The 18,847-nt window shown below is 60.8% G+C and overlaps 1 protein-coding gene across 1 annotated transcript in view; it reads left to right on the top strand.

The window, feature by feature from the left end:
* The window catches only part of ADGRL1 (adhesion G protein-coupled receptor L1), a 59,620-nt gene that overhangs the window by 16,702 nt on the left and 24,071 nt on the right, over positions 1–18,847 (top strand). The window contains exons 5-12 of the mRNA XM_058042585.1: positions 1,327–1,341; positions 8,037–8,834; positions 10,589–10,736; positions 10,789–11,027; positions 11,556–11,659; positions 13,279–13,464; positions 16,940–16,978; positions 18,338–18,521. Coding sequence (XP_057898568.1) covers positions 1,327–1,341; positions 8,037–8,834; positions 10,589–10,736; positions 10,789–11,027; positions 11,556–11,659; positions 13,279–13,464; positions 16,940–16,978; positions 18,338–18,521 — 1,713 coding nt within the window. The remainder of the gene's footprint in view (positions 1–1,326; positions 1,342–8,036; positions 8,835–10,588; positions 10,737–10,788; positions 11,028–11,555; positions 11,660–13,278; positions 13,465–16,939; positions 16,979–18,337; positions 18,522–18,847) is intronic.

An 18,847-nucleotide genomic window follows, 5' to 3' on the forward strand; every position in this document is an offset into this window, starting at 1 on the left:
CCATCCCTGTGTCCGTGTGTCCATTCCCATGTCCATCTGTCCATCTGTCCATGTGTCCATCCCGTGTCCATCTGTCCATCCTGTGTCCGTGTGTCCATCCCCATGTCTATCCCGTGTCCACGTGTCCATCTTGTGTCTGTCCGTCCATCCCATGTCCATTTGTCCGTGTGTCCGTCCTGTGCCCATCTGTCCATCCCATGTCCATCCTTGTGTCCACGTGTCCATCCTGATGTCCATCCTATGTTCATGTGTCTGTCCCATGTCCATCTGTCCATCCCTGTGTCCATCCTTGTGTCTGTGTGTCCATCCTCATATCCACCCCCTTGTCCATCTCATATCCCTCTGTCCATCCCATGTCCATCTGTCCATGGGTCCATCTGTCCATGTGTCCATCCCATGTCCGTCCCGTGTCCATCCTGTGTCCGTGTGTCCATCTGTCTGTGTGTCCATCCCTGTGTCCGCGTGTCCATCCCGTGTCCGTCCCGTGTCCATCCTGTGTCCGTGTGTCCATCTGTCTGTGTGTCCATCCCGTGTCCGTGTGTCCGTCCCGTGTCCATCCTGTGTCCGTGTGTCCATCTGTCTGTGTGTCCGTCCCATGCCCGTGTGTCCGTCCCCTGTCTATCCCGTGTCCATGTGTCCATCTGTCCATCTATCCTTGTGTCCCTGTGTCCATCCCTGTGTCCATCCTCTGTCCATCTGTCCCCGTGTCCGTGTGTCCATCCCGTGTCCCTGTGTCCGTGTGTCCATCTGTCCCCGTGTCCGTGTGTCCATCCCAATGTCCATTGGTCCATCTGTCCATCCCCGTGTCCGTGTGTCCGTCCCGTGTCCGTGTGTCCATCCCAATGTCCATTGGTCCATCTGTCCATCCCCGTGTCTGTGTGTCCGTCCCGTGTCCCTGTGTCCGTGTGTCCATCTGTCCCCGTGTCCGTGTGTCCATCCCAATGTCCATTGGTCCATCTGTCCATCCCCGTGTCCGTGTGTCCGTCCCGTGTCCGTGTGTCCGTGTGTCCATCTGTCCCCGTGTCCGTGTGTCCAACCCTGTGTCCGTGTGTCCATCTGTCCCCGTGTCCGTGTGTCCGTGTGTGGGTCCTGCTCCCCCCGCAGGGTTTGGGGGTTCCCGGGGGGTTTCGGGGTCCCCCCGGGCTGGGGGGGCCGGAGCCGTTTAATCTCTCTTCTCTTTGTCTCCTCTCTCGCCCCCCCCCCCGCCCTCCCCCTCCCCTCCCCCCCCCCCCGCCCGTGTGACCCCGCACCCCTCCCCCCCCCCCCCGCACCCCGCCCCTCCTCCCCCCCGCTCTCTCCCGCCTTTTCTTCCGGTGCTAAAAATAGAAGTGGAACAAAAAGGTAACACGGGCCCCCCCGCTCCGGCCCCCCCGAACACCCCCAAACCCTCCTGACCCCCAAAACCCCATCCCGACCCCCCCAGAGACCGCCAACCCCTCCTGAGCCCTCCCGACCCCCCTCGACCCCCCAAAACCCTCTTGATCCCCCCCAGACCCCCCCAAAACTTCCCGCGCCCCCCAACCCATCCCAAACCCCGCCCCCAACCCCACCCCCCACCCCTGAACCCCCAAACCCCTCCCAGACCCCCCCAGGCCCCCCCTGCCCCTCCTTGTTCCTGCACCCCAAATACCCTCCCGAACCCCTCCCCCCCTCCAGAGTGACCCTAAATCCTCACCCCCCCTGCCCCCGCTGACCCCGCCCCCCAAATCCTGCCCATCCCCCAATCCCCTCCCCCACCCCAAATCCTGACCCCCCCCCACCCTGAAATCCCTCTGCCCCCCCCCAATTCCTCCCGCCCCCCCTCCCCCATCCCCTGAACCCCCAAATCCTCCCCCCCTTTCCCCTCCCCCCTCCCCCCCTTTCCCCCCCCCAGGTCGCCAACACAGGGGGGGGTCATTGCCCCCCCCGTAATTAACTCTCATTAATTTGGGGGCACCCCCAGAACCCCAAATCCCCTCGGGGGTCCCCGGGACCCCCCAAAGTGCCCCGAGCCCCCCCAGGACCCCCAAACCTTGGGGACCCCCCCCCGAGTTTGGGGGGGCCCCACCCCCCATCAGGTCACCCCCCAAAATGGGGGGAGAGGGGCAGCCCTGGGACACCCCCAGTCCCTCTGAACCCCCCCAAATCAAAGAGCTCCCCAAAAATAAACCCCAAAATTCAACCCAAAAATAAATAACTCCAAAAATAATCCTCCAAAATAATCCCGAGGGACAGCTCGGGGGGGCCGGGGCCGTGCTGGGGTCAGCAAAGGTCAGGCGGGGTCAGTTTGGGTCACTCAGGGTCACTCAGGGGTCAGTCAGGGTCAGGCGGGGTCAGTTTGGGTCAGTCAGGGTCACTCAGGGGTCACTCAGGGTCAGTCGGGGTCAGTTTGGGTCACTCAGGGTCACTCAGGGGTCACTCCGGGTCAGTCGGAGTCAGTTTGGGTCAGTTTGGGTCACTCAGGGGTCACTCAGGGGTCAGTCAGGGTCAGTCGGGGTCAGTTTGGGTCAGTTTGGGTCACTCAGGGGTCAGTCAGGGTCAGTCGGGGTCAGTTTGGGTCAGTTTGGGTCACTCAGGGGTCAGTCAGGGTCAGTCAGGGTCAGTTTGAGTCAGTTTGGGTCACTCAGGGGTCAGTCGGGGTCAGTTTGGGTCAGTCAGGGTCACTCAGGGGTCAGTCAGGGTCAGTTTGGGTCAGTCGGGGTCAGTTTGGGTCAGTCAGGGTCACTCAGGGGTCAGTCGGGGTCAATCAGGGTCAGTTTGGGGTCGGGGTGCAGCTGTGGATCAGGGAGGGCGAGTTTGGGTCAGTTTGGGTCTATCTCAAAAACTGTTTGAGATAGTTGGGGTCAGCTGGGGTCACTCAGGGGTCAGTTTGGGGCAGTCAGGGTCAGTTGGGGTCAGCCAAGGTCAGCTGAGGTCACTCAGGGTCCATTTGGGTCAGTTTGGGGTCAGTTTTGGGTTGGTGAGCAGCCGTGGGTCAGTGCGGGTCATTTGGGGTCAGTAAAGGTCAATTGGGGTCACTTGGGGTCAGTTTGGTCACTCAGGGTCACTTGGGGTGAGTTTGGGGCAGTTGAGGTCAGTTTGGGGCAGTTTGGGTCACTCAGGGTCAGTTTGGATCAGTTTGGATCATTTGGGATAATTTGGGTCAGTTGGGGTCACTCAGGGTCAGTTCAGGGTCACTCAGGGGTCACTCAGGGTCAGTTCAGGGTCACTCAGGGGTCACTCAGGGTAAGTTCAGGGTCACTCAGGGGTCACTCAGGGGTCACTCAGGGTCAGTTCAGGGTCACTCAGGCGTCACTCAGGGGTCACTCAGGGTCACTCAGGGGTCACTCAGAGGTCATTCCAGGGTCACTCCGGGGTCACAGCCAGGGCGTCGCCCCCGTGTCCGTCTGTCCGTCCGTGCGGGAAGGAGGGGGGGGCGGGGCGGGGCGGTGTCCGGGGAGGGCGTGGCAGGGGAGGGGCGGGGCCAGCGGGCAGGAGGGGGCGGGGGCGGGGCCGCGGCTTCTTCCCACAGGTGCCGGAGCGGGGGGCGGGGCCTAACGTGTCTCTCTCCTCCTCCTCCTCCCGCAGGGCCCGGCCACGCCCCCCCGGACCGCGGGGCCCCCCCGAGCCTGTGAGTCTCCCCTCCCCCACCCTCCCGGGGACCCCCGAACACCCCAAAAATCCCTGGGGAAAAAGGGGAGGCTGCGGCACGGCCGGGCGGCACACCTGGACACAGCTGGATCCATGTGCACACCTGGATGGGCACAGCTGGACACAGCTGGATCCGTGGGCACACCTGGATGGGCTCACCTGGATTTGTGTGCACACCTGGGCACAGCTGGATCCTGGGTGCACCTGGATGGGCACATCTTGATGGGCACAGCTGAATCCTGGGCACACCTGTGTCCTTGTGCACACCTGGGCTCACCTGGGCCGTGCACACCTGGGCACACCTGGATCCGTGTGCACACCTGGATGGGCTCACCTGGATGGGCTCACCTGGATCCTTGTGCACACCTGGATGGGCTCACCTAGATCCTGTGCACACCTGGATCCTGGGCTCACCTGGATGGGCTCACCTGGGCTCACCTGGATCCTTGTGCACACCTGGATCCTGGGCTCACCTGGATGGGCTCACCTGTATGGGCACACCTGTGAACACCTGTGCCTTGTGCACACCTGGATCCTTGTGCACACCTGGGATGTGCACACCTGGGCACACCTGGATGGGCTCACCTGGATCCTGGGTGCACTTGGATGGGCTCACCTGGGCTGTGCACACCTGGGCACACCTGGATCTGTGTGCACACCTGTGCACACCTGGCATGTGCTCGCCTGGATCCTTGTGCATACCCAGGCTGTGCACACCTGGGCACGCCTCTGAACACCTGTGCCTTGTGCACACCTGGATCCTTGTGCACACCTGGGATGTGCACACCTGGGGCCTGTGTGCTCCCAGTCCTCGTGCACACCTGAGCTGTGCACACCTGGGGCTGTGCACACCTGTGCACACCTGGGGCTGTGCGCTCACAGGTGCCTGTGCACACCTGGATCCATCTGCACGTCCAGGTGTGCCCCCTGCACACGCAGCCCCCGCGGCCCCCGCACACGTGTGTGCGATGGGGCACAGGTGGGGCAGCATACGCACCTGGGTAGGTGTGACAGGGACATGCACCTGGGCAGGTGTATCAATGACACACAGCTGGCCAGGTGTGAGAGGGACACACCTGTGTGAACACAAACACTCAGGAAGATGTGACAGGGACACAGTGACACAGCTGGCCAGGTGTGACAGGGACACACCTGGGCAGATTTAACAATGACACACACCTGGACAGGTGAGACAGTGACACACACCTGTGTGAGCACAAACACTCAGGAAGGTGTGACAGTGACACACACCTGGGCGGGTGTGACAGTGACACACACCTGTGTGAGCACAAACACTCAGGAAGGTGTGACAGTGACACACACCTGGGCGGGTGTGACAGTGACACACACCTGTGTGAGCACAAACACTCAGGAAGGTGTGACAGTGACACACACCTGGGCGGGTGTGACAGTGACACACACCTGTGTGAGCACAAACACTCAGGAAGGTGTGACAGTGACACACACCTGGGCGGGTGTGACAGTGACACATACCTGGGCAGGTGTGACAGTGACACACACCTGGGCAGGTGTAACAATGACACGCACCTGGGCAGGTGTGACAGTGACACGCACATGTGAGCTTGCACAGGTAACGGCCACAGGTGTGAACACAGAGTGACCCAGGTGTGGCAGCTCTTGCACATCTGAGTGTGCAAATGTGCTGCTGCCTGAGGACACCTGAGCACACTTGGGCACATACCTGTGCTCACACCTGAGCACACACCCTCACAACCCACTGTGCAAACACATGGCCAGGTGAACACGTGCCCACATGCGTGTGCAAATGGGCTCACACAGGTGTGTGTGTGGCTGCACAGGTGTGCACAGGTGTGTGCACCCCTAGAACGGAGGGAGGTGTGCTCACACCTGTTCACATGTGCACACGTGAACACACCTGTGCTCATCTGCGCACACCTGTGCACAGACCTGTTCTCACACCTGTGTGCACACCTGTGCTCAGCTTTTCACAGCTTTGTACACCTGGGCTCACACTTGTGCACACACCTGTGTCACACCTGTGCACACCTGTGTGCTTACACTTCTGTGCTCACACCTGTGTCACACCTATGTCACACCTGTGCTCACACTTCTGTGCTCACACCTGTGCTCACATATTTGCACACACCTGTGTCACACCTGTGCTCAGCTTTGCACACCTGTGCTCACATCTGTGCACACCTGTATGCTCACACCTGAGCTCACACCTGTACACACCAGCACACATATTTGCACACCTGTGCACACATATTTGCACACCTGCTCACACCTGTGCTCACCTGTGCCGCCCCGCACACGCGTGTCTGTCCCGGCCCCTCCCCCTCGTGCCGCGCCCCGGGCGGGGGGCGGGGCCAGGCTGAGGGGGCGTGGCCAGGCTGAGGGGGCGGGGCCAGGGTGGCACTGGGGGGGGTCCCAGCCTGGCCCCGTCCCCAGGGGAGCCCCAACCCCCCCCCCGCGCAGAGACCCCCGTGGGGGCGGGGCTTTGGGGGCGGGGTTTGGGTTTTTGGGGGCGGGGTCTCTGCTCCGGGGGTCCCCCCGTGTCCCCTCCCCGTGTCCCCCCCCGTGTCCCCGTTCTCTCCCGCAGCTCTAACCCCCCCGTTTCTCTCCCCCAGCCTCTCTGCAGCGCCAGCGGACACCGGGACCACGCGCGACCCCCGAACCCCCCCAGCCCCCCAAAACCGGGGGGGTCCCCCCAAAACCCCCCCAGCACCGGGGGGACCCCCCCGAGACCCCCCCCGCCAACCCTCCCCGTGTTTCGGTCGCGCTCGATCGTCCCTGGCTGTGGGCCCGGGGAGGGAGGGGAGGAGCCCCCCCATTTAGAGCGCCCCCATTTAGGGCCCCCCCCCGATTTGAGCCCCTCCCGTTTTAGGGCTCCTCCCCCAAGCAGAGCTGCCCCGCCCCCCTCAGGGTGACCCCCCCATTAAAGGGGTCCCGGGTTGGCGGGGGGGGCTCGGCGCCCCCTTGTCGCCATTGCCGGGGACAGTCGGGGTGTCCCCCTCTCCCAATACCCCCCCATTCTGTCCCGTCCCCTCTGTCCCCTCCCCCGATAAGGGACCCCCCCCCCCTCCCCCCCTCCCACTCCCCCCCGTCCCACTCCCTCCCCCGGGTCCCCAAAATCCCCCCGGGGTTGGGGTCCCCCCCCAGCCCCCCCCGTGGGACCCCCCAGTCTCTGATGGAACGCTTCTCTTTTCTCTCCTCTTCTCGCTGTGTCCCCATCCCCGTGTCCCCCCCCGTGTCCCCATCCCCCTCTGTCCCCCCATTGTCACCCCCTCTGTCCCCCATTGTCCCCCGTGTCCCCATGTCTGTCCCCTCCCCGTGTCCCCCGCCCGTGTCCCCATCCCCCTCTATCCCCTCACTGACACCCCCCCATTGCCACCCCTCCATTGTCCCCCCCCCATTGCCACCGCCTCATTGTCCCTCTGTCCCTCATTGCCCCCCGTGTCCCCTGGTCCGTCTGTCCCCTCCCCGTGTCCCCATCCTCCTTCTGTCCCCTCACTGCCACCTCCCTATTGCCACCACCTCCATTGCCAACCCCTCGCTGTCCCTCTGTCCCCCATGGCCCCCAATGTCCTCGTGTCTGTCCCCTCCCGTGTCCCTGTGTGCCTCCACGCCTGTCACCGTGTCCGTCTGTCCCCTGTCCCCTGTGTCCATCCCTGTCCCCGTGTCTGTTCCCTCTTCCATCCATCCATCCATCTGTCCCCCTGTGTCCCGGTCTGTCCCCGTGACCGCCATCCACCCGTGTCCCCCGTCTGTCCGTGTCTGTCGCTCCGTCCCTGTGTCTGTCCCCCGTCCACCCATCTCCGTGTCCGTGTGTCTGTCCCCATCCCCGTCCTCCTGTCCCCCCTCCCTCCCTGTGTCTGTCCCCGTGCCCATTCCCCTGTCCCTCCTCCATCCCTGTGTCCCCGTGTCCATCCATCCTCTGTCCCCTCCCGTGTCCCTCATCCCTCTCCATGGCCCGCTGCCTGTCCCACAAACCACCCGTGTCTCCCCGTCTGTCCCTTCCTGTGTCCCTCCCCGTGTCCCTCTGTCCCTCCTCGTATCTCCCTGTCTGTCCTTCCTCATGGCCCTCTTTCTGTCCCACCCTCCCCCTGTCCCCCTGTCTGTCCCACCCTCTCCGTGTCCCCATGTCCCTCCCTCCCTCCCTCCCTCCCCGTGTCTCCTCGTGTTCCCCGTCCCTCCCCCTGTCCCTCCCCGTGTCCTTTTGTGTCCCCATGTCCCTTCCCACGTCCCCCTGTCCCTCCCCGTTTCCCCCCGTCCGCCTGTCTGTCCGTCCCTCCCCCCCTCCCCGTGTCCCCCTGTGTCCCCATGTCCCTTACCATGTCCCTCCCCGTTTTCCCCCGTGTCCCCCTGTCCATCCCTCCCCGTCCCTCCCCGTGTCCCCCTGTCTGTCCCCTGTCCCCCCGTCCCTCCCCGTGTCCCTCCCGCAGTTTTCGTCTGCCCGGGCGTGCCCCAGCGCGTGGGTCCGGCGCTGTCCACGCACGAGTCGCCGCACCAGGCGGGCGGCTGGTGCCGGGACCCGCTGCAGTCGGGGGACCGGCTCTACGTGCTGCCGTGGGTGCCGTACCGCACGGACACGCTCACCGAGTACGCGTCCTGGGCCGACCTGGTGGGCGCCCGGCCCGCGGCCACGCACCGGCTCCCGCACCGCGCCGACGGCACCGGCTTCGTGGTGTACGACGGCGCCGTGTTCTACAACAAGGAGCGCACCCGCAGCATCGTCAAGTACGACCTGCGCACCCGCATCAAGAGCGGCGAGACCGTGGTGGGCGCCGCCAACTATCACGACACGTCGCCCTATCGCTGGGGCGGCAAGACCGACATCGACCTGGCCGTGGACGAGGAGGGGCTCTGGGTCATCTACGCCACCGAGGGCAACGGCGGGCGCCTGGTGGTGAGCCAGCTGAACCCCTACACGCTGCGCCTGGAGGGCACCTGGGAGACCGGCTACGCCAAGCGGGCGGCCTCGGACGCCTTCATGGCCTGCGGGGTGCTCTACGTGGTGCGCAGCGTTTACCTGGACGACGACACGGAGCACCTGGGCAACGCCCTGGTTTACGCCTTCGACACGCGGCGCGGGCGCGGCTCGGCGCTGGCGCTGCCCTTCCCCAACCCGTACCAGTTCGTGGCCTCGGTGGGCTACAACCCCCGCGACAACCAGCTGTACGTGTGGAACAACCACTTCCTGCTGCGCTACGGCCTCGACTTCGCACCCCTCGACGGCGACGGTCAGCGGGGAGGGGGGATTTGGGGTGGGGGACGCGGGGATTTGGGGTGAGGCCGGGGGGCTGGGGGAGAGGTGCAGAGATGCCTTGGGGAGAGTGCCCGGGGCCGGGAGGAGCCCTGGGGGTCCCGGTTTGCTGTGAGGGGTGGGCATTGGAGGTGCTGGTTTATTTTTGGGGGAGCCCTGGTGGTCCCGGTTTGCTGTAGGGAGAGCCCTGGGTGTCCTGGTTTGATTTGTGAGAGGAGCCCTGGGGGTCCCAATTTATTTTGGGAGAGAGAGAGCCCTGGGGGTCCTGGTTTAATTTGGGGAGAACCCTGGGGGTCCTGATTTATTTTTTGGGGAGCCTTGGGGGTCCCGGTTTAGTTTTGGGGGAGCCCTGGGGGTCCTGGTTTAATTTGGCAGGAACATTGAGGGTCCTGGTTTATTCTGAGGGGAGCCCTGGGATCCTGGTTTATTTTGGGGGTGCAGCCCCAAATATCTGAGGAGAGTCCTGGGAGTCCTGGTTTGATTTGTGGGGGGAGCCCTGGGGGTCCTGGTTTGATTTGGGGGAGCCCTGGGGGTCCTGGTTTAATTTGGCAGGAACATTGAGGGTCCTGGTTTATTCTGAGGGGAGCCCTGGGATCCTGGTTTATTTTGGGGGTGCAGCCCCAAATATCTGAGGAGAGTCCTGGGAGTCCTGGTTTGATTTGTGGGGGGAGCCCTGGGGGTCCTGGTTTGATTTGGGGGAGCCCTGGGGGTCCTGGTTTGATTTGTGGGGGGAGCCCTGGGGGTCCTGGTTTGATTTGGGGGAGCCCTAGGGGTCCTGGTTTGATTTGTGGGGGGAGCCCTGGGGGTCCTGGTTTGATTTGGGAGGGACACTGGAGGTCCCAGTTTATTTTGAGGGGAGCCCTGGGGGTCCCGGTTTGGTTTAGGGGAGCCCCAGGGGTCCCGGTTTATTTTGGGGATGCAGCTCAAAATATCTGAGGAGAGCTCTGGGGGTCCAGGTTTGATTTTGGGGTTCAGTCTCGGGTATTTAGGTCGAGGCCCAGACTTTTAGAGGGAGCCCTGGGGGTCCTGGTTTAATTTAGGGGTGCAGCTCCAAATATCCGAGGAGAGCCCTGGGGGTCCCGGTTTATGTTTGGGGGAGCCCTGGGGGTCTCAGTTCACTTTGGGGGCGCAGCCTCAGACCCCAGAGGGACCCCCAGGTGTTTTGGGGGAGCTCTGGTTTGTTCTGGGGGGCCCTCCTGGTGCTGTGGGGTTCCAGTTTAGTTTTTGGGGTGTCGCCCCCACCCAGCTGGGGGCAGCCCTGGGGGTCGGGGTTCGCATTGGGGGTGTCCCAGTTCGCTTTGGGGGTGTCCCAGTTCCCTTTGGGGGGTCCAGGTGAACTGTGGGATGCAGTCCAGGGCACTGCGGGGGAGCCCCGAGGGGCTGGGTTTAGGTTTTTGGGGTTTTTGAGGTTTTTGGGGTTTTTGGATTTTGGGGGTCCCTGAAGTGCGGGGGGGAGCCCTGGGAGTCCGCGTTCACTCTGGGGGTGCCCCAGTTCATTTTTGGGGGGACACCGCAGCCCTGGGGAGGTCCGGGGTCACTTTGGGGGGACCCCCAACACTCAGGGGCCCCTCCAGGTTGGTTTTGGGGGGTCCCGCTGTGCCCCAATTCCTGGGGGGGTCCGGGTTCACTTTGGGGGGTCCATCAGCCTCTCCCCCCCCATGGGGCCTCCTTGGGGGGTTCGGGGGGGTCCCCCAGACCCTGAACCCCTCCCCCATTTTTTTCCCCCCCCAGGTCCGGTGACCACGGAGCCGCCCAGCGCGGCCCCCCCGCGCCCCACGGCGCCCCCCAGCTCCGCCGCCCCCCCGTTCCCCTCCCCCACCGCCCGCCGGGGCCCCCCCCCTCACCCCCCGGCCCGGGCCCCCCCCGGGGCCTCCCCCGGGCCCCGCCCACAGCGCCGCCACCCCAGGGGGGTCCCCGGGACCCCCCAACAGCGGCCCCGGGGGGGCTCCCCCCGCCCCTCCCCCCTCCCGCCGCCCGCCGGGGGGGCCCGGGGGGGACTCGGGGGCGGGGCCCGGGGCAGGGGCGGGGCCGGGGGGAGCCGGGGGCGGGCCCGGGGGGGGTCCCGGGGCGGGGGGGCGGCTGTGCGAGGCGCGGGAGGTGCGCAGGGTGCAATGGCCCGCGGCACAACAGGGGGCGCTGGTGGAGAGACCCTGCCCCAAGGGGACCCGAGGTGAACTGGGAGAATGGGGGGAGTGGGGGGCACTGGGGGGAGTGGGAGAATGGGGGGGGACTGGGGGGGTTGGGGGGGAATGGGGGGATTGGGGGGCTTTGGCGGGATTGAGGGCAATGGGGGAATGGGGGCTGATTGGGGGGAATTGGGGGAGTGGGGGGGATTGGGGAGGAATAGGGGGAGTGGGGGATTGGGGAGACTGGGGGGATATGGGGGAAATGGGAGGATTGAGGGGGAATGGAGGGAATGGGGGGATTGGGAGGGAATTGGGGGCAACTGGAGGGAACTGAGGGGGTACTGGGGGGATTGGATGGGGTCTCAGGGGTTCTGGGGGGTCCCTGGAGTCCTGGGAGGTGCTGCAGGCTATGGGGGAACTGGGGGCTATAGGGGATTTTTGGGATTTTGAGGGGTTCTGGGTGTCTTGAGGGTGGGGACTCTGTGGGGTGGGGAAAGGGCCCTGGGGGGGATTCAGGAGCTGTGGGGTCCCCCTCACCCTCCTCACCCCCCTGACCCCCCCGTGCCTCCCAGGCATCGCCTCCTTCCAGTGCCTGCTGGGGCTGGGGGTGTGGAACCCCCGTGGGCCCGACCTGAGCAACTGCACCAGCCCCTGGGTCAACCAGGTGGCACAGAAGGTACCAGGGCACCCCAAAACGGGCCCAGACAAAGGGGGAACCCCTGAACAGGGATACCCTAAAATGGGACCCAGCCAAAGGGGGCACCCCTAAACAGGGATTCCCCAAAACGGAAACCTCCAGAAATAGGGACACCCCTAAACAGGAATCTCCTAAAATGAGACCCTCTAGAAAAGTGGACACCCCTAAAAAGGGAACCCTTAAAATGGGACCCAGCCAAAGGAGGCACCCCTGAAGAGAAATCCATCAAAACTGAGACACTCCAGAAATGGGAACCCCCCTAAACAGGATCCACCAAAGTGGGACCTGCCCAAAGAGGACACCCCAAAACAGGAATTCCCCCAAAATGGGACCCCCCAGAAATGGGGACACCCCTAAACAGGGATCCTCTAAAATGGGACCCAGCCAAAGGGGACACCCCTAAAGTGGAATCCCCCAAAACGGGAACATCCAGAAATAGGGACACCCCTAAACAGGAATCCCCTACAACTGAGACCCCCAAAAATGGGGACACCCCCAAACAAGGATACCCTAAAATGGGACCTGGCCAAAGGGGACACCCCTAAACAGGGATCCCCCAAAACGGGACCCAGCCAAAGGGGGCACCCATAAGCCGGAATCCCCTACAACAGGGACCCCCAGAAATGAGGACACCCCTAAACAGGAATCCTCCAAAATGGGACCCTCCAGAAATGGAGACACTCCTAAAAAGGAATCCCCCAAAACAGGACCCTCCCTAAAGGGGGCACCCCCAAACAGAAATCCCCCAAAACGATCCAGCCAAAAGGGGACACCCCTAAACAGGTATCTCAAAAACAGGGACCCCCCAGAAATGAGGACACCCCTAAACAGGAATCCCCCAAAATGGGACCTGCCCAAATGGGAAACCCCCAAACAGGAATCCCACAGAACAGGAACCCCCCAGAAAAGGGGATACCCCCAAACAGGAATCCCCCAAAATGGGACTTGTCCAAAGGAGACACCCCTAAACAGGAATGCCCCAAAATGGGACCCACCCAAAGGGGACACCCCTAAACAGGAATCCCCCAAAACAGGACATGCCCAAAGGGGATACCCCTAAACTGGAATCCCCCAAAATGGGACCTGGCCAAAGGGGAGACCCCTAAACAGAAATCACACAAAATGGAGACTCCCAACAGGGAGAAACAGGGACACTCCTAAGCAGAAATCCCCAAAACCTGGGACCCCCCAGAAACGGCAATCCCCTCTAACAATGTCCCGCAGGGGTTGGGGGGTGCACCCACGGGTCGGGGGGTCCCTGATGGCCCCCGGGGAGTTTGGGGGATCTGGAGTGGGTTGGGGGGGTTACAGAGGGTCTGGGGGTCTCCCTGATATCCCCCTGGAGGGTTTGGGGGTGCAGCCACGGGTCGGGGGGGCTCCCTAATATTCCCCAGGGAGTTACAGACGGTCTGGGGGTCCCCGATAGCCCCCAGGGGGTTACAGAGAGTCTGGGGGGCACACGCGGCTCAGGGGGGGCTCCCCGATAGCCGCCACCGAGTTTGGGGGACCTTGGGGCGGTACAGGGGGTCTGAGGGGCTCCCTGACCCGTGGGTGCCCCCCAAACGCCCCGGGGACCCCCTGACCCTGGGTCGCCGCAGATCAAGAGCGGGGAGAACGCGGCGTCCATCGCGGGGGAGCTGGCGCGGCACACGCGCGGCCCCGTGTTCGCGGGGGACGTCAGCTCGGCCGTGCGGCTGCTGGAGCAGCTCCTGGACATCCTGGATGCGCAGCTGCAGGCACTGAGACCCCTGGAGAGGGAGTCAGCCGGGAAAAATTATAACAAGGTGGGACCCCAAAACTCAAATGTGAGGTTTGGACCAAAGGGGATGGGCAGGGGACAGGCAGGGGACCGTGGGGACACAGCAGTGTCACATCCTGGATGTGTGTGCTGCAGGTGCTGAGACCCCTGGAGAGGGAGTCAGCTGGGAAAAATTATAACAAGGTGTGACCATAATTCCAAATTTGGGGTTCAGACTGCTGGGGGGGCAGGGGAATGGGTAGAGAGTGATGGGGACAGGGCACTGGTGTGTCCTGGATGTGCAGCTGCAGGCGCTGCGCCCGCTCGAGAGGGAGTCAGCCGGGTAAAATTATAACAAGGTGGGACCCCAAAACACAAATTTGGGGTTTGGACCAAAGGGGATGGGTAGGGGACAGGCAGGGGACCGTGGGGACACGGCGATGTCACATCCTGGACACACAGCTGCAGGCGCTGTGCCCACTGGAGAGGGAGTCTGCGAGGAAAAACTACAACAAGGTGTGACCCCAAAATACAAATTTGGGGTACAGCCTAAAAGGGGGCACGGGGGACAGGCAGGGGACACAGCAGTGTCACATCCTGGGTGTGCAGCTGCAGGCGCTGCGCCCGCTCAAGAGGGAGTCAGCAGGCAAAAATTATAACAAGGTGTGACCATAAATCCAAATTTGGGGTTCAGACTGCTGGGGGGGGCAGGGGACAGGCAGGGGACAGGCAGGGGATGAGCACAGAGCGATGGGGACACGGCAGTGTCACATCCTGGACGCGCAGCTGCAGGCGCTGCAACCCCTCAAGAGGGAGTCTGTGGGCAAAGTTATAACAAGGTGTGACCATAATTCCAAATTTGGGGTTCAGAGTGCTGGGGGGGGGGCAGGGGAATGGGTAGAGAGTGATGGGGACAGGGCACTGGTATGTCCTGGATGTGCAGCTGCAGGTGCTGCACCCGCTCGAGAGGGAATCAGTGGGCAAAAGCTACAACAAGGTGCAACCCCAAAGCAAAAGTTTGGGGTTTGGACCAAAGGGGTGTACAGAGGACAGGCAGGAGCGATGGGGATACGGTGATGGCACATCCTGGGTGTGCAGCTGCAGGTGCTGTGACCCCTCGAGAGGGAGTCTGCAGGCAAGAACTACAACAAGGTGTGACCCCAAAACTCACATTTGGGGTTTGGACAACTGAGGGGGCAGGGGACAGGCAGGGGACAGTGGGGACACGGCACTGGTGTGTCCTGGGTGTGCAGCTGCAGGTGCTGCGCCCGCTTGAGAGGGAGTCTGCGGGGAAACACTACAACGTGGTGGGACCTCAAAACTCTGATTTGGGGTTCAGAGTGCTGGGGGGACAGGGGATGGGCAGGGGACTGTGGGGACACAGCGGTGTCACGTCCTGGATGTACACCTGCAGGTGCTGTGCCCGCTTGAGAGGGAGTCTGGGGGAAAAACAACAAAATTCGACCCCAAAACTCGGATTTGAGGTTCAGGCCAATGGGAGGGCAGAGAATGGGTAGGGGACAGGCAGGAGCGATGGGGGCACGGTAGCACAGTCTGGGTGTGCAGCTGTAGGCGCTGCACCCGCTCGAGAGGCAGTCAGTGGGGAAAAACTGCAACAAGGTGTGACCCCAAAACACGAATTTGGGGTTCAGGCCAAAGGGAGGGCAGGGGAATGGGCAGGGGACACGGTGTTGGCATGTCCTGGATGTGCAGCTCAAGGGGAAAAATCTGCAGCAAGGTGGGACCCCAAACCCCGATTTGGGGTTCAGATCGCTGGGGGACTGAGGGGGAACACGTGGAACCCCAAAACCCTGACTTGGGGTTCAGCCCATAAGGGCACTGAGGGGGAACAGGTGGGACTGAGGGGGAGCAAAGAGGACTGAGGTCGAGGGGCTCCGAGCACAGAAAACCTGCAGCAAGGTGCGAGCCCATAGTGGTTTTGGGCTGTTAATTTCAGATTTTGGTAATTTTTAGGGGTTTTGGGTAATGTGTTAATGAGTGTGGTGGGTTTAGTGTTGGTTAATTGCTAGAATTTATTATTTAAATTATTAGTATTTAATTATTAGTATTAACTATTAGTTAATTGTTAGTATTTGTGTTATTATTTAATGTATATTTATTATTCAAGTTATATTTATATTATTATTTAATATGTGTTATATTATACAGAGTATATTAATATACACAACTATTATGTAATATATAATACAAAATATATTATATAAAATAGAAAATATATTATATAAATATACTACAGAATATAATATATAATATATAATATATAATATATAATATATAATATATAATATATAATATATAATATATAATATATAATATATAATATATAATATAATATTACATTATTATATATAACTTTTATAATGCATTGTATGTTGTTGTTGCTATTATTATTATTATTATTATTAACAACAACAGCAACAACAACAACAACAACTGTACTACTAGTTAATTATTAGTATTTATTTTTTGTTGTGAGGAAGTTTTAGGAGAAAGGTAAAGTAGGTTTAAAAATTTCAAAGGGTATAAAGAAAAAATTTTTAATAGTAATTAGAAAAAAGAGAAATAATGATTAGAAAAAAATTTTTCAATATTTAAAAATTTTCTCTTTTTTACTGATAATGTAAAGAAAGAAAATTTAAAGTTTTAGTTAGTTTATTATTTTTAAAAGGTTTTTCTTAGTTTATTTAGAGACAGAAATTTTTGTTTTGGTGATGTTATGGAAATTTTTTTATTTAAAAAAAATGTTTGGGAGCTTTCAGCACCAAATGAAGAAGAGTTACAGAAAGAATGAGGACAACGTGGGACCCCAAAATCCTGAATTTGAGGTCACCCCTGTTGAGGGGTGAGGTGGCCAAGGTGGAACTCGCACCTGTGCCCCAGTTTTGGGGTTCCTCTGCTCCAGAATCTGAACCCTATTTTTGAGGGTTTTGGCCGATTTTTGGGCTTCTGCCCTGAATTTCGGGGTTGTCCTGGCCCAAATGTTGAGGGGCTCCTTTTCTAGAGATCAAACACGTCCTGACCGGAATTTTGGGGTGCTCCTGCCCAGGTTTTTGGGCCACTGTGCCTGGCCCCTTCTGCCCCACATTTGGGAGTCCTGCCCCAAATGTTGGGGGTGTTCTGTCCCACACTTTGGGGTTGTTCCGCCCCAGATTTTGGGGTTGTTCTGCCCCAAATGTTGGGGTTGTTCTGCCCCAGATTTTGGGGTTGTTCTGCCCCAGATTTTGGGGTGGTTCTGCCCCAGATTTGGGGTTGTTCTGCCCAGATTTTGGGGTTGTTCTGCCCCAGATTTTGGGGTGGTTCTGCCCCAGATTTGGGGTTGTTCTGCCCCAGATTTTGAGGTTGTTCTGCCCCAAATTTTTGGGTTGTTTTGCTGCAGATTTTGGGGTTATTTGCCAGATTTTGGGAGGACCCTGTTGTGGATTCTGGGGTGCCCCCTGTGCAGGTTTTGGGGTCCCACCCCCTCACCTGGGTGTCCTCTCCCCCCTTTATTTCCCCTGCAGATGCACAAGCGGGAGCGAACCTGCAAGGATTACATCAAGGTGAGGGGCGTGGCCTGTGGGGGCCACGCACAATGGGAGGGGCTTGTGTGGGTGTGGTCGAGGTGTGATGGGCGGGGCTTGTGGGGCTGTGGGTGGGGCTTATGTGGGTGGCTGTGTCCAGGACAAGGCCATGAAATGGGTGGGGCCTGTGTTGGTGGGTGGGGCTTATTCAGGGGGTGGAGCCTTCATGGGCGTGGCTTAGGGGTGAGTTTAGGTGGGGGCTTTGGGAGATGGGCGTGGTCAGCATGGGTGGGGCTTGGAGAGGGTGGGTGGATCCTGGAAGGACATGGGTGTGGTCTGGCTGGGTGGGTGTGTCTCATGGGAGTGGCCCGATTGGGTGGGTGTGTCCCATGGGTGTGGTCTGCCTGGGGCAGTGTGTCTCATGGGTGTGGTCTATCTGTGGGGGTGTGTCCCATGGCTGTGGTCTGTGTGGGTGTGTCCCATGGGCAGGGTCTGACTGGGTGGGCATGTCCCATGGGTGTGGTCTGATTGTGTGGGTGTGTCACATGGTTGTGGTCTAGGTGGGTGAGTCCCATAGGCGGGGTCTGTCTGTGTGGATGTGTCCCACGGGTGTGGTCTGATTGGGTGGGTGTGTCCCATGGGCATGGTCTGATTGTGTGGGCATGTCCCATGGGTGTTGTCTGTCTGGGTGGGCGTGTCCCATGGGTGTGGTCGGACTGACCGGGTGGGCGCGTCCCTGGGGTTGGACATGACCACACCCAGGACAATGCTGGAGACCTGAGGGATGGGTGTTTAGGAGTGTCCATGTGGGTGTGTCATTTGGGTGTGGCCCCTGGGTGTGTCTCTATGGGCCTATCCCTTAGGTGTGTCCACATGTGTGTCCCAGCCCCACCCATCCCGCAGGCTGTGGGAGTTGGGTGTGACCCTGGGTGTGTCCCTGGGGCATGTGCCTTGGGCATGTCCCAACCCTGCCTCACCTTGTCTGTCCAGAAGGCTGTGGGAGTTGGGTGTGACCCTGGGCGTGTCCCTGGGTGTGGCCCTGGGTATGGCCCTGGGTGTGTCCCTTGGCTGTGTCCCTGGGCGTGTCCCATTCCCAGCCACCCTGCCCATCCCGCAGGCCGTGGAGGAGGCCGTGGTGGGTGGGCGTGTCCCTGGGGTTTCCCTGGGTGTGTCCCTGGGTGTGTCCCCGGGCGTGTCCCTGGGTGTGTCCCAGCCCCACCCACCCCATTCATCCCGCTGGCCATGGTGGAGGCTGTGAGGGGTGGGTGTGTCCCTGGGCGTGTCCCTGGGTGTGTCCCCGGCCATGTCCCTGGGTATGTCCCTGGGCGCATCCTTGGACATGTCCCTGGGCGTGTCCCTGGGTGTGTCCCAGCCCCACCCACCCCATTCATCCCGCAGGCCGTGGTGGAGGCCGTGGACAACCTGCTGCGCCCCGAGGCGCTGGAGTCGTGGCGGGACATGAACGGCTCGGAGCAGGCGCACACGGCCACCATGCTGCTGGACGTGCTCGAGGAGGGCGCCTTCCTGCTCGCCGACAACGTCAAGGAGCCCGCGCGCTTCCTGGCCGCCCGGCAGAACCTGGGTCAGCCGGCGGGTCCCCCAAACCACAAACCACAAACCCCAAACCCCAAACGCCAAACCCCAAACCCCTTCCTGAGATCCCCAAACCCCAAACCCCAAACCCCAAACCCCTTCCTGAAATCTCCAAACCACAAACCCCTTCCTGGCGTCCCCAAACCCCAAACCCCAAAACCCTAAGCCCAAACCCCTTCCTGGGGTCCCCAAACCCCAAACCCTTCCTGGGGTCCCCACGGGCTCCTCCTGCCCACCCTGTCCCCTCCTTGCAGTCCCTGGGGTTCGTAAGAGACCCCAATGTCCCCAGTCCCAATGTTCCCATATCCCAGTGTC

This window comes from Melospiza georgiana, chromosome 32 (assembly GCF_028018845.1).
Source record: "Melospiza georgiana isolate bMelGeo1 chromosome 32, bMelGeo1.pri, whole genome shotgun sequence".
NCBI lineage: Eukaryota > Metazoa > Chordata > Aves > Passeriformes > Passerellidae > Melospiza > Melospiza georgiana.